Genomic DNA, 13,981 nt, shown 5'->3' with positions numbered 1-13,981 from the left:
GCAGTGGGGACTGGACCTCAGGTTCTGAAATAGCTTGCTGGGGCCAGGGTGGGAAATAAAAGAATCAGTCCTCCAAACTGGGGGGTAGAGAGGGACTGTGGTCTGACCCCAGTCTCTACCTTTGATCAGCTACTTCAGATCACTGGGGGCCAGCTCTAAGGGTGACCATTGTTCCAATCCCCCTCAGACAAAGGCAGCAGAGGAATCTTAGGACAGTAACCCTCCTCAAAACTATGGACAAGAGTTAAAAGGCTGCATTAACCAGGCAAATGCTGAATTAAGATGCAGCTTCAGGGAAGCGGACTTGGCCCAATGGATAGGGCGTCTGCCTACCACATGGGAGGTCCGTGGTTCAAACCCCCGGCCTCCTTGACCCATGTGGAGCTGGCCCATGTGCAGTACTGATGCACGCAAGGAGTCCACGCAGGGGGGTCCCCCGCACAGGGGAGCCCCATGCGCAAGGAGTGCGCCCCCGTAAGGAGAGCTGCCCAGTGCGAAAGAAAGTACAGCCAGCCCAAGAATGGCACCACGCACACAGAGAGCTGACACAACAAGATGATGCAACAAAAAGAAACAGATTCTTGTGCCGCTGCTAAGGACAGAAGCGGTCACAGAAGAACACACAGCAAATGGACACAGAGAGCAGACAACTAGGGAAGGGGAAGGGGAAAGAAATAAATAAAAAATAAGTCTTAAAAAAAAATAAGGGAAACGGACTTGGCCCAGTGGTTAGGGCATCCGTCTACCACATGGGAGGTCCGCGGTTCAAACCCCAGGCCTCCTTGACCCGTGTGGAGCTGGCCCATGCGCAGTGCTGATGCGTGCAAGGAGTGCCGTGCCACGCAGGGGTGTCCCCCGCGTAGGGGAGCCCCACGCGCAAGGAGTGCACCTCGTAAGGAGAGCCGCCCAGCGTGAAAGAAAGTGCAGCCTGCCCGGGAATGGCACCGCCCACACTTCCCGTGCCGCTGACGACAACAGAAGTGGACAAAGAAACAAGATGCAGCAAATGGACACAGAGAACAGACAACCAGGGGAGGGGGGGAATTAAATAAATAAATAAATCTTAAAGAAAAAAAAAAGATGCAGCTTCAAATGACATAAAAGCAGCTCCTGTTTTCCTTGCTGGCCCCTCCCCCACCTCATCAATAAAACAGAGTGGAGACAGCTTATGCTCCCATTGTGGGTCCTTGGCCCTGTTCCAGAGGGAGCAGAGTAGCCCCTGTGCCCATTCTAGGGTGCATGCAGGTCAGTGCCAATCTACTGGATAGAAATCTGAGAGACTCTGCTAGGGATTTGTCCTGAGGGCAGAGAAGCCACTTGCAGATTGCTGGGACAGTATGAGAAACAATTAGGTTGAAGTAGCCTGGGGCAAAGGACTACCTGCAAGAAGTCACTAAAAACAGCACCAGGGCAGATGCGGAGGTCTATTTCAAAAAGAGTGGAGGACAACAAGGAGACATTCATTCAAATTCCTATAAAGTGTAAATAAGGAATTCCTAACGCTTCTAGCAAGCACAAATGCAGGAAAAGATGCAGGCTTCCTGGTGGTGGTTCCATGTAGGCTCAGAGAAGAAAGAGAGGACCTTGAACTTCCCATTTCCCTGGCGCTGATGTGCTTGTTAGGAGGATTAAGCTCTGAAGGAGACTACCAGTCAAAACAGAGCCGATCTGCAATGAAAGTGAAAGGTGCTTTTTGCTTTGGTTTGTTCTGATTGACTCCCAACAATCAAGAAAATCTCTGTCATATCACTAGCTGCTGTTTGCTTTGGTTTGTTTTGATTAGCTTCTGGCATTCAGGAAAATCTTGGTCATTGTATCAGTTGGATACAAACTTAAGGGACAGCCCAAGGACTAAACCCCAGAGTTAACAATTTAAAACAGTAAAATGTACAGTGTGAAACATAAGATTGGAAGATAAAGAAACAGGAAATGAGGCCTATCCAAAATGACAAAATAAAAATCCAGAAACCATCAATGAAGAGCTCCAGACTTGGGACTTACCGGACAGAGACTTTAAAATAATAATCCTCAATATGCTCAAGGAGATAAAAGAAAACACACAAAAAGAACTAAAGTATATGAGGAAAAGAATGAACAATATAGAAGTCTCTCCAGAGAAGTAATGGAGATGAAGAACACAATAACTGAAACGAAAAGTTCCCTAGATGGTTTCTATAGTAGATAGGAGAAGAAAGACTCAGTGAACTCGATGATAAGAAAACTGAGGAGCAGAAAGAAAGAATAAAAAAGAATGAAATGAACAGTGTCTAAAAGACACCACCAAGCATACCAATATATGCATACATCATAGAGGTCCCAGAAGAAGAGACAGAAAGAATATTAATGAAATAATAGCATAAAACTTGCCAAATTTAACAACAACAAAAAAGAATATGTACATTCAAGAAGCCCAATGAGCTCAAAACAGGATAAACTCCTATATGTATAGTAATCAAATTGTTCAATGCCAAGGACAAGGATAATTTCTGAAAGCTACAAGGCAATCCCAATAAGTTTAAGTATCAATTTCTAATCAAAAACCATGGAGGCAAAAGGCTATAGTACAAAATATTTAAAATGCTTAAAGAAACAATTGCCAACCAAGAATTTTATACTGGGAAAGACTTCCTTTAAAAAATGGGTGAGATTTTAAGACATTCCCAGATTTAAGAAAAGCTGAAGGAGTCTGTCACCAATAGACCTGCCCTATAACCAATGCTAAAAGGATGTCTTCAGACTGAAAGGAATGGACACTACAGACAGGAGATCAAAGCAGCATAGAGAAATAAAGATCTCTGGTAAAGGCAACCATATGGGTAATTATAAAACCTAGTACTATTGTAATGTTACATAACTTCACTTCTTAATCACTACAGGTACTAAAAGGCAAATGTATAGAAAGTATGATAAATTGATGGTTTTGGACGCACAAAGACATAATTTGTAACAAGTACAAAAAAAGGTGAAGGGACAAAGAAGTAGAGGAATAGTATATGGACATGCTATTGAAGATAGGTTGGTATGAAATCAAATCTGATTGTTACAGATATAGGGTGTTAAATATTAACCTCATGGTAACCACAATGAAAATACATGAAAAATATATTCAAGGAGAAATTAGAAGTGTCTCAAAATGGTACAATACAAAAAGTCAAATAATTATGGAACCAGGGATTAACAGAAAAATTGAGGGTTAAAGAAAGTATAAGATTTACAAACACAAAATAGCAAAATGGTAAAATAAAGTCCTGCATTATCAGTAGTTATTTTAAATGTAAATGGATTAAACTCCCCAGTCAAAAGGCAGGAAGTATACAATCTGATCTATTGGACTTACCACACTCAGCTAAGATGGAGTTGAAGAAGGACAACCACCACACCATGGAGCCTAGAGTGATTACAACTGAAAATGGGAGGATTGCATCCAGCATCCATGTGGAATCTGAGCCTCCTCTTGACACAGAGGTGCAATGGACACAACCAATCCAATGTCCACATAGAAGAGGTGGCATTGGATTGGGAAAAGTGGACATGGTGGACGATGGGTATGGGGAAAGGCAGGAAGAGATGAGAGGTGGAGGCGTCTTTGGGACATGGAGCTGCCCTGGATGGTGCTTCAGAGGTAATCACCAGACATTGTAAATCCTCACAGGGCCCACTGGATGGAATGGAGGAGAGTATGGGCTATGATGTGGACCATTGACTATGAGGTGCAGAGGTACCCAAAGATGTACTTACCAAATCCAATGGATGTGTCATGATGATGGGAACGAGTGTTGTTGGGGGGGGGAGAGGGGGGTGGGGGATGGGGCTGAATGGGACCTCACATATATATTTTTAATGTAATATTATTACAAAGTCAATAAAAAAACAAACAAACAAACAAACAAAAAAAACCCAAAAGGCAGGAAGTAGAAGAATGGATAAAAAGGAATGACCCAAGAGCAGATGTAGCTCAGTGGCTGAGCACCTGCTTCCCATGTATGAGATCCTGGGTTCAATCCTCAGTACCTCAAAAAAAAGAATCACCCAACTATATGCTGTTTAAAAGAGGATCACTTTAAATTAAATTCAAAGACATAAGTAGGTTGGAAGTGAAAGGGTGAAAGATGATATACCATGCAAGTCATAACCAAAAGAAAGCTGGGGTAGGTGTAATAATATCAGATAAAATAGACTTTATGTCAAAAACTGTTATAAGGGACAGAGTATCATTACATACTGTTAATGGAGTCAATTCAGTAAGAAGACAATTCTAAATATATATGCAGCTAACAGGAAAGCCCCAACATATATGAAGCAAATAGTGACAGATTTGAAGGAAGAAATAGATAGTTCTACATTATTAGTAGAAGATTGCACTATACTACTTTCAATAATAGAATATCTAAGACAGAAGATCAATAAAGAAATAAAAGACTTGAAAGATACTCCAAACCAGCTAGAGCTAACAGACATATAAGTGTGTGTGTGTATATATATATAAACACTTCACCCAACAGCAGCAGAATACACATTCTTCTCGTGTACAGATGTATCATTCTCCAGGATAGACCATTTGTTAGGTCACAAAACAAGACTCAGTAAATTTAAAACTATTGAAATTATATAATGTGTCTCTTGGAATTAATCTAGAAATCAATAACAGAGGGAGAAATGGAAAAACCCACAAATATGTGGAATTTAAACATTGTACTCTTAAACAACCAATGGGTTATAGAAGAAATCATAAGGGAAGTTAGGAAATATCTTGCGGCAAATGTAAATGAGAACACAACCATACCATAGAGTGCAGCAAAGTCAGTGCTGAGAGGGAAACTTATAAGTAAGCTCTAAATGCTTACCAAAAAAGGAGAAATTATCCTCTTCTCCTCAAAAGAGAAAAAGGAGAAGGAGAAGAAGGAGAAGAAGGAGGAGACAAATAATTGAAACCAGAAATGAAAAGGGGGACATTATTATGGACTCTGCTGAAATAAAAGGAACTATAGAGGATACTAAGAACAACTTTATACAAAGACATTGGATAACCTAAATGAAATGGACAACTTCAAGCAATTGAATGAGTCATCAAAAACCTCTCAAAAAAGAAAAGCTCAGGAACAGATGAATTCTGTCAAACATTCCAAGAAGAATTAACACTTATCATACTCAAGTCGTCCAAAACACACCCTCATACCAAAGCCAGATAAATATACCACAAAAAAAGAAAACTAAGGCCAATATCCCTTATGAAGACAGATGCAAAACTCAACAAAATAGTAGCAAACTGAATACAACAGAATTATACATCATGATTGTATTAGTCAGCCAAAGGCGTGCTGATGCAAAATACCAGAAATTGGTTGGTTTTCGTAAAGGGTATTTATTTGGGGTAGGAGCTTACAGATACCAGGCCATAAAGCATAAGTTACTTCCCTCACCAAAGTTTATTTTCACATGTTGGAGCAAGATGGCTGCCAACGTCTACAAGGGTTCAGGCTTCCTGGGTTCCTCCCTTCCTGGGGCTGGCCTCTCTTTCTTCTGTGAGCTTACTTCCCAGGGCTCCAGCTTAAGGCTTCAGCATCAAACTCCAACATCAAAACACCAACATCAAAAACCCCAACTCTGTCTTTTGCCATGCCTTTTATCTGCGAGTCCCCATCCACCAAGGGGCAGGTACTCAATGCCCTACTGACATAAGAGGTTTACTTGGTTAAGTAATGAAGTAAATCTCTGAATCCAATATAATCTCATATGCCCAGAGGAAAAGACCAGTTTACAAACATAATCCAATATCTCTTTTTGGAATTCATCAATAATATCAAACTGCTACAGGGAGCAAGTCACTTTATTAGTAAAAAAGGCTAAATGATAGCTAAGAATCTAATTCTAGATCAAAATTTTTATATTCTACTCAGGGTGACAAACAGAGTAACTCCCAAGGAGTAATAAAACACTTTATTTCTTGCTTTAAAATGGCACGATAAAAGAAAGTCAACTTCTAGTAATGGTAATGAAAATTGAGAGGAAATGAAGTCTAAAGAGTGACTGAAAAATAAAAGTGACCTTAGGTAGACAACTTATTAAGGATCTAAGGTAGGGGTTCTTAACTTTTTTTCCCCCATGGATCCCTTTGCCAGTCAGGCGAAAACCACAGACTCCTTACTAAGTCTACACTATACTGTATGTTATTTACTAAATATATCACACCTGCACCAATACATACCCACAAGAATAATATATTTTTTAATTTAAACTCAAGCTCACTGACCCCTTGTTAAGAACCCCCGATCTAAAGGAACACTTCAGAGAGTAAACAGTTTTAAAATGGTTCATAAGGGTCTTGAGTAAATTCATTGAGAATGTCAAAAGCCTGGATGTGGCTTAACTGATAGAGTGTCTGCCTACCATATAGGAGGTCTAGGGTTCAGTATCCAGGGCCTCTGGGCTCAAGTGGTGAGCTGGCCCACGGGCAGTGCTGCTGTAAGAAAGGAGTGCCCTGCCACGCAGGGGTGTCCTCCATGTAGGGGTGCCCCACGTGCAAGGAGTGCGCCCTGCAAGGAGAGCCGCCCCATGCGAAAAAAATAGTGCAGCCTGCTCAGGACTGTTACCGCACACACAGAGAGCTGACGCAGCAAGATGATGCAACAAAAAGAGGCACAGATTCCCAGTGCCACCTGACAAGAATGCAAGCGGACACAGAAAACAACACAGTGAATGGACAGAGAGCAGACAATGGGGGGAGAAGGGAGAAAAATAAATATTTTCAACTTATTTTCACGAATGTGACCAATCTCAGGCTACTGAGCTTCTTTTAAAAATGAAAAGCACTTAATGGATGCAAACTTTCTGTTTGAGGTAATGAAAAAGTTTGGGTAATAAAGGATGGTGATAGCACAATATTGTAAATGTAATTAATTTCACTGAATTGTATACCGAAAAGTGGTTAAATTGGGAAATTTTGCATATATGGTAAACAAAATAAGTTTTTAAAAAAGCAGAGTGGAATACAAGCAAAGACAAAAAAGTAGGAATTTGCTTATTTCTGTAGTAGAAAACTTGTTTCTAAAATATTTCTTGGCAGAAGCATAGAAATTTAAAATTATTTCTCCAAAAGAAATTTCCTTTGGAAATTAGACAAATATACATATGAACTGGTTGGTACTACAAAAGAATCTGTCCAGTGAAGAATCAATGAATTTTAAAAATTTAAAACTTGTAACTTGAAAAACTAATTAAGGGAAAATCCCACATTCAGGTACATATTCAACAAACATTAATGAATGGGCACATGATAAACTGTACAAACTAGGGTGATAAAACTTCACTATCGGGAAGTGGACTTGGCCCAGTGGATAGGGTGTTCGTCTACCACATGGGAGGTCGGCGGTTCAAACCCTGGGCCTCCTTGACCCGTGTGGAGCTGGCCCATGCGCAGTGCTGATGTGCACAAGGAATGCCGCGCCATGCAGGGGTGCCCCCTGTGTAGGGTAGCCCTACACGTAAGGAGTGAGCCCCGTAAGGAGAGCCACCCAGTGTGAAAAAAGTGCAGCCTGCCCAGGAATGGCGCCGCACGCACGGAGAGCTGACACAGCAAGATGACGTAACAAAAAGAAACACAGATTCCTGCGCCGCTGACAACAGAAGTGGACAAAGAACACGCAGCAAATGGACACAGAGAACAGATAACGGTGGGGGGGAGGAGAGAAATAAATAAAATAAATCTTAAAAAAACACAAAACTTCACTATCTCCATGCTCATTCTCAAATAAAGGAAATTAATCACAATCGAGCAGTCTTCTCATGGTCTGAAAGAACCATGTTCCTTCATTGACAGACACTCCTGAAGGCATAACTGATAATACCCTACACCAAGAAATACCAAGAAATGGCCCTGCAGGAAATCAGCAGAGTCTACCAGAGAAACACTGTCCCCTCTATTCACATACATGTCTACCTTTATTCTGTAGACCCAGAAAAGCAGTCAAGGTACTTTCCCTGCTACTACAACACATCACAAAGGATGATTAGTTTGTAGTTTCTACTTTTAAAATACAACAGTTGCCACTACACACACAACTAATCTGGTTTACTTTTCAGGGTCTATTTCATTTTATATGACTCAAAATCTTCCTTGAAGAATAGCTACAGCTATTTTCAGTTATTTTTCCCTAAAAAAAATAAAGTTCATCACATTTAACATTCCCTTCCTTGAGTATGGGAGTAAAAGGGTAAAGAGGAAAGGTGGTCCACTAGACGCTTCAAACAGCAGAAAAATGAAAACATGTGAAAACCATTACATAATGGAGATAGAATTTTTTTCTTAAAAGTTTGTTTATATAGTTTTTCTCATCCCTTTATTTTCAATTGAACAGAGACATTTTAGTAGTACATATTAACAGGTGGAAAGGAAAGAGGTGTTTTGGCAAGCTTCCTTTTAGACTATTTAAAAGTGGAAAAACCACATGCTGTTCCAAACACAATACATGACTTTGCTTTTGCCTAGATCTCAATGAAGGCAATTCAAAAAGAAAAATACCATATTCCTGTTTCCATTTTCCCTAGATCAGTCTCAGCTTTTTTCTGGATGAAATCAGAGTCTCGAGGGACATCAACCTCACAGTTTGAGAAACAATGCTCTAGATATGAAACAAAAAAGGAACATAATGGAAAACCTGCAGCCCTTTGTTTTCCACTTGTGAGAGTTAGACCGTACAACATCCTTCTTATGACAAGCCAAGTTGCTATTGAGAATTGTAAATTAACTCTTTGTAAAACAAATGACTTCAGGTAGAGATAATAAAACAGGGCAAAAATCTAAAGTCCCTTGTTTCTGGCAATCTCTGAAACAAAATTTCAGTTCAACTAAAGAAGCAGTATATCCCAGTCAGATCTTTTTGGTTTGTGAAAAAGAAATCTCACTTCAAAAGAAACCTTATGTAGAAAAATAAATGACATACTCAGGTGAAATAGAGAATCCACAATAATATTTATTATTTATTTGGTGCAATCCCATCTTTAATAGTACTTTCAAGTACTTTCAATTAGCAGCTGGCAAACTACAAACCAAAGGCCAAAATTTGGCCCACCACCTGTTTTTGTAAAAAAAAGTTTTATTGAAACAGCCACACTCATTCATTTACCTATTGTCTATGGCTGCTTTGAGCTACAACTGTGGAGCTGAATAGCTGCAACAGAGACTCTATGATCTACGAACCTGAGGATATTTACTATTTGGCTCTTTACAGAGAAAGTAAGCCAACTTTCGCTCTAAATCACTGGGTCGCAAACTTTAATGCTCATAAGAAACACCTGTACAGCTTATTAAAAACAGTTTTCTGGACCCCAGTCCATAGAACATATTCAGTAGGTTGAGGTGGGCTCCATGAACTTGCATTTCTAACAAGCTCACAAGTCCACGAACTGAACTTTGAGGACCACTGCTTGAAAGCATCTCATATCACGGATAAACAATGACTACAAATGTCTGAATTCCAACAAAATGAAACCTGAGGCATAAGAGAGGAGTGAGATAGATCTCTTGACTTATACTGAACTCTCGGTGTCTAAAAAGAATACAACGTTGTCACAACAATCAGTTAATTCTTCAGTCCCTCATTCTAACACTAATTCAGAAAGAACACTGGAAATTCAAGAGGGACCAGTAGGAACCAAAGGCAATTGGGTTGGAGGTTTGTAAAATCCAACCTGTTTTTCAGAGAAGCTATTAAATACAGTTTTAGCAATAGCCAAGGCAGATGCACCTATAATTTAGTGCTTGTTGACTGGACTATAAACTTAAGTACTAGAGTACATCTTAAAAAAAAAAATCTGACAAAGGAAATCTGCCATGCATTTTATAATCCCACATGGGCTAATCAAAACTCCATATAAAAATATTTAAAAAATAAAATTCTTTAAATTCTGACAAAATATGTGTAAGGAAGAGAAAAAAGGATGTCAACTGACATTATTTTACTAGAACTAGGCTCAAGCAGAACAAAAGAGGATGATATGTAAATCACTTAAAAATATCAGAATGCCACACTTGCATTTGGACACTCTAGAAAAGAGAAAGTGAAGATTTGGGGGAGAAATTCTCTCTCTGCTCATATGTTGGGACAGGAACCACCACCTTTCACTTTATTCAGCCTTTATTGTGCATCTACCATATTCAAATACGCTATATTTGGCATTAGGAATAGTGATGAGTAAACACCATTCTTGTCCTCCATCAGCTCACAATTTAGTGAAAGAGATATGTAAGTAACTGCAATACAGCCTCATAAACATTAGAAGAGTCATATATATTAATTACTGTAAGAGTGGAGAGGAGTGAGCTAATTAAATATCCTTGGAAGAAAGGTGAAAGAAGGCTTCTCGAAGCACAAAATTATTGCTTTAACGGAGACTTGAAAGATCTGAATAGGTAAAGAAGAGTAGGCACATCAGGTAGAATGTGCAAAGGTACAGCAGAGGTGAGAGAGAAAGACAGAGGTTTGAGTTCTGCAAATAGTTAGTATAGCTAAAGCAAAGTGTGCAATGTGGGAAGGGGTAAGATGGGCGTCTAGACAGGAAGGCAGAGTCCCACACAAGGAGCTCTGGCATGTCATGCTAGAGTCAAGTCTTCATTTTTCAAGTTTTAGTGAACAGGTAAAGAATTTTAACCCCAAAGTGGACTGTGAAGATTTGCATTTTAATAAAATCACTTTGGAACCAAAGAGAGGAGAGACTGAAGGCATGGAGATTGGTAAGGATTTTATTTTCAATCTAAAAATTCTGACAAGACTTTCAATAGATTGGTAATATTTACAGTCAAATAAAGGAGGTAAGAACAAAATGCCATATTGATAGTGTCCAGACCCAAAATAACCAGGGAAAAAAGCTAGGTAAATAAAAATATTTTTTAAAAAAAGTCAGAACCAACTGGTGTCTTCCCTATCTTTAAATGGTATTCTATCATAAAAAATTCAAGTCTAAATGATCTGAATTTTTAAGGTCAATGATAACACTAAACAGCAAAATATATGTAGCTACTACACAGAAAGAAAATAAAAATTAAAAAACCCACCTTTTTAAGAACACTATAAGACATGAGCTATAACAAATGATCATGAAAGAGATGCTAATGAAAGATATAAGTATTCCTTGAAGGTAATTCCACTACATACTTTATTTTAATCAGATTAAAACATGAAAATGTTTCTGATTAATCAATGAAAATCTCCCATTACCATTTGTTCAGTGTTTAAAATGACATTTTTTTTTAGAAAATACTGTGATATTTTATTAAAAATGCTGCTGAAAAGTTTATACATATGTGTCTAACCATATATATCTTCTATCATTACTTAAGGCAAAATTAAAAACAAAATTGTAAAATAATAACCCAAGAAACCATTAAACTCTGCGCGCCTCTGAAGGTCAAGAATAAAAGCCTAGGAAAGTAATTTTTTCCTATTGTTTTTCTTTTTTCTCTTTTTATAGATATCAAGTATACTTTATGCTCATAGAACTCTATGAAGATTCTATATCTTCTTTCCATGTAGAAATAAGATAGCATTTAAGATGTATTTAATTGCTTTTGATCATAGTCCTCTGTAAAAGCTAAAGTTATTCACTTAACAGGAACTCTTTTTCCAAATGTCACAAGCCCGATGCCTTACTGTACATATTGCTAGCAGAAGACAATTGGAAATACTGACATCTTGAACTGATGTGAAAAACCACTATAAGAACACAATGATATAATTTGTAATATCCTTTAAACGTACATCTATTTAGTTTTTAAAAGCTCTCCTTTCCTGGGCATAAGTATTCATTGAGGTAGTCAACTATTCAGATGAACAATGGTGGAAGACTTTCAAACAGGCAAAACCAAATCTAGTCAGGTTTTAAAGTACTATCTATATGAAATTTGCAGGCGTTTCATTTCATCTCAGCAACCATCTAAGAGCAAAATAGCTTCTATCATCCTTGGATGGTTTTTTTTAGGGAAAACTACAAAAACAATGCATTTGTCTTTCCTTCACAGGACTTATCAACTTTACAAATCTGTATGGGAGGTCAGGTTCCTGTTTCTACAGGTAGCTTTTCCTTCCCACACCTCCCTAGCATGTACATAATTCTAAACCACTGGCAGGTAAATGAAGCACCTAAGGCAATTCTGGTATCACTCTGACTTCCCCTGACATATAGTTTATTTTAACAGTATCTTATAAAGAATACTTAGCCATACTTAAAAAACAAAGTCACTTTTTTGTAAAATACTATCTAAAGCCCCAAAGTCTTCCAGTATTTTATTTGCTTCAGAAAAACTCTGCAAAGTGAACATTGTAACTACGCGTAAGAAAAAGAATGTAAATTTCTTCAGATTTAACCAAGGCAATATAGATAAAGTGTTCAAAGAATCAGGAAAAATTCAGAATCCATACTTCTACAGGAACTACCAGATTTGACTCACGAAAGCAATATATTTGTCAAGTGCAAAATAATTAGAAATCATTCATAGCTATACTTCATTATAAACAAGTCCACTAAAAAGGGCCACAAATGTACACAAGACAAAAATTAGCAGGGGATTTCACTTCCAAGAGAATTTATTCTAAATACAACACACACAATTTAAAGAAATCTCTCAATGTGCTTAAAAAAAAAAAAAATTAATTCCAGAACAAAGTATAAACTATTTTTTCTGTAAGGGTATAAAGAACTACTTACCTTCATTTCCACAGCAGCAGTATCCTGGTCGTGATGACCCATCAGATTAGGAAAAAATGTCATATTGTATGCCATGTTCATACATCTGGGAATAGCAATTGGTTCACAAGTGAAGAGACTGTGCCCTCTTACCAGGGGTAGAAAAATACATGTCAACAAAAATATAAATACTGCCATTTTCTTCAAATTCTCGATTTTACCACATGACTTGGATTAATAATCACTTTTAATGCTCAGAAGATTCCCATCCAAATATAAAACGTCCAAAATTCTCATTTCATTATTTTATCATTTTGAAGGAAGCTGTTTTCCTGAAAATGAGTTCTGGGTCAATTACTGTAAAAATAACCAAAAGGGTGTATCAATAACATTTGTCATAAACTCAGATACAGACGTAAAAGTGCAGAGCTAAAATTTTTATACTAGGTAACACTGGAAAGACCGTGGAAAATTCCATCCTCCCACGATGCTCTTCCACTAGCCTTGGCAAAGAATTACTCATTTGCGAGGAAATCTCACCTCTAGGGACCCAATTATAGGTTTGTGCTATGCTATAAGAAACATTGGGCAAAAGGGGGCATAAAATAAGAGAGATGGAGAAAAAGAAATTCTGGGGGTAGAGAATAAGTTAAAAAGAATGAACAGAATGTACAAAATCTAAGGGCCCCTGTTGGAAATCATACTTAGGCACAAGAAAACTGAGGCCCAGAGAAATTCCTTAAGCCCTAGGTAGTTCTGAGACTCTTTAAAAGACTCTAAAAGTCAATTTTTGTGGCTGTCTTCTGGAAATATACTTTTCCTGTTTTTCAAAAAGTCAACCAAAGGGCGACTTTTAGGATTCCTTCCGCGAAGGAGCGGACGGTAGTTTCTACGGGCGCGGAAGGTGCGGATCCTGTCTAAAGGGGAAACGAGCAAATCTGCCCCGCGAGGGCGACAGGGTCGTCCGGAGGAGGAGGGCCGTGGGCCCCGAAGAACCAACAACCGCCACCTTCCCCCAACACAAACCCACGCGTGCCGCGTCTTCCAGCGCGGGGCAGGGCACCTCCTCCTCCCCCGGGCACCGGCCCGGGCCTAAAGGCGGGCAGAGCGCCCCGACCCCCGCCCGTGCAGCGCCCGGGGACCCTGCAGCGCCTGCGCGGGGCTGGCTCCAACTCCCGAGGAAACTTGGGCGGGGGCGGGCCGTCCCGCCGCCGCCTCCCCTGCACCTGCAGCTCCGAGCGCTCGGCCCCGCCGCCCCACTCCCGGCGCAGCCCCGCCCGCCCCGCGGCCCCCCGCGCGCCCG

General features: G+C 39.4%; 1 protein-coding gene across 4 annotated transcripts in view; it reads right to left on the bottom strand.

Moving 5' to 3' along the window:
• FZD6 (frizzled class receptor 6) overlaps positions 1-13,981 on the bottom strand; it is a 44,194-nt gene that overhangs the window by 29,845 nt on the left and 368 nt on the right. The window contains exons 1-2 of one of the 4 annotated variants that reach the window (XM_012524773.3): positions 13,709-13,908; positions 12,700-13,035 (exon numbers count right to left, since the gene is read on the bottom strand). In XM_012524773.3, coding sequence (XP_012380227.1) covers positions 12,700-12,876 — 177 coding nt within the window. In that variant the 5' untranslated portion in view covers positions 12,877-13,035; positions 13,709-13,908. Of the gene's footprint in view, positions 1-12,699; positions 13,036-13,704; positions 13,909-13,981 lie in introns of those variants that run through there. The other 3 variants (XM_004457581.5, XM_004457580.3, XM_071207968.1) reach the window with 3 other exon arrangements.

This window comes from Dasypus novemcinctus, chromosome 14 (assembly GCF_030445035.2).
Source record: "Dasypus novemcinctus isolate mDasNov1 chromosome 14, mDasNov1.1.hap2, whole genome shotgun sequence".
Lineage (NCBI taxonomy): Eukaryota > Metazoa > Chordata > Mammalia > Cingulata > Dasypodidae > Dasypus > Dasypus novemcinctus.
Note: the sequence above shows the minus strand (reverse complement) of the source record. Positions and strands in the feature narration are given on the sequence as shown.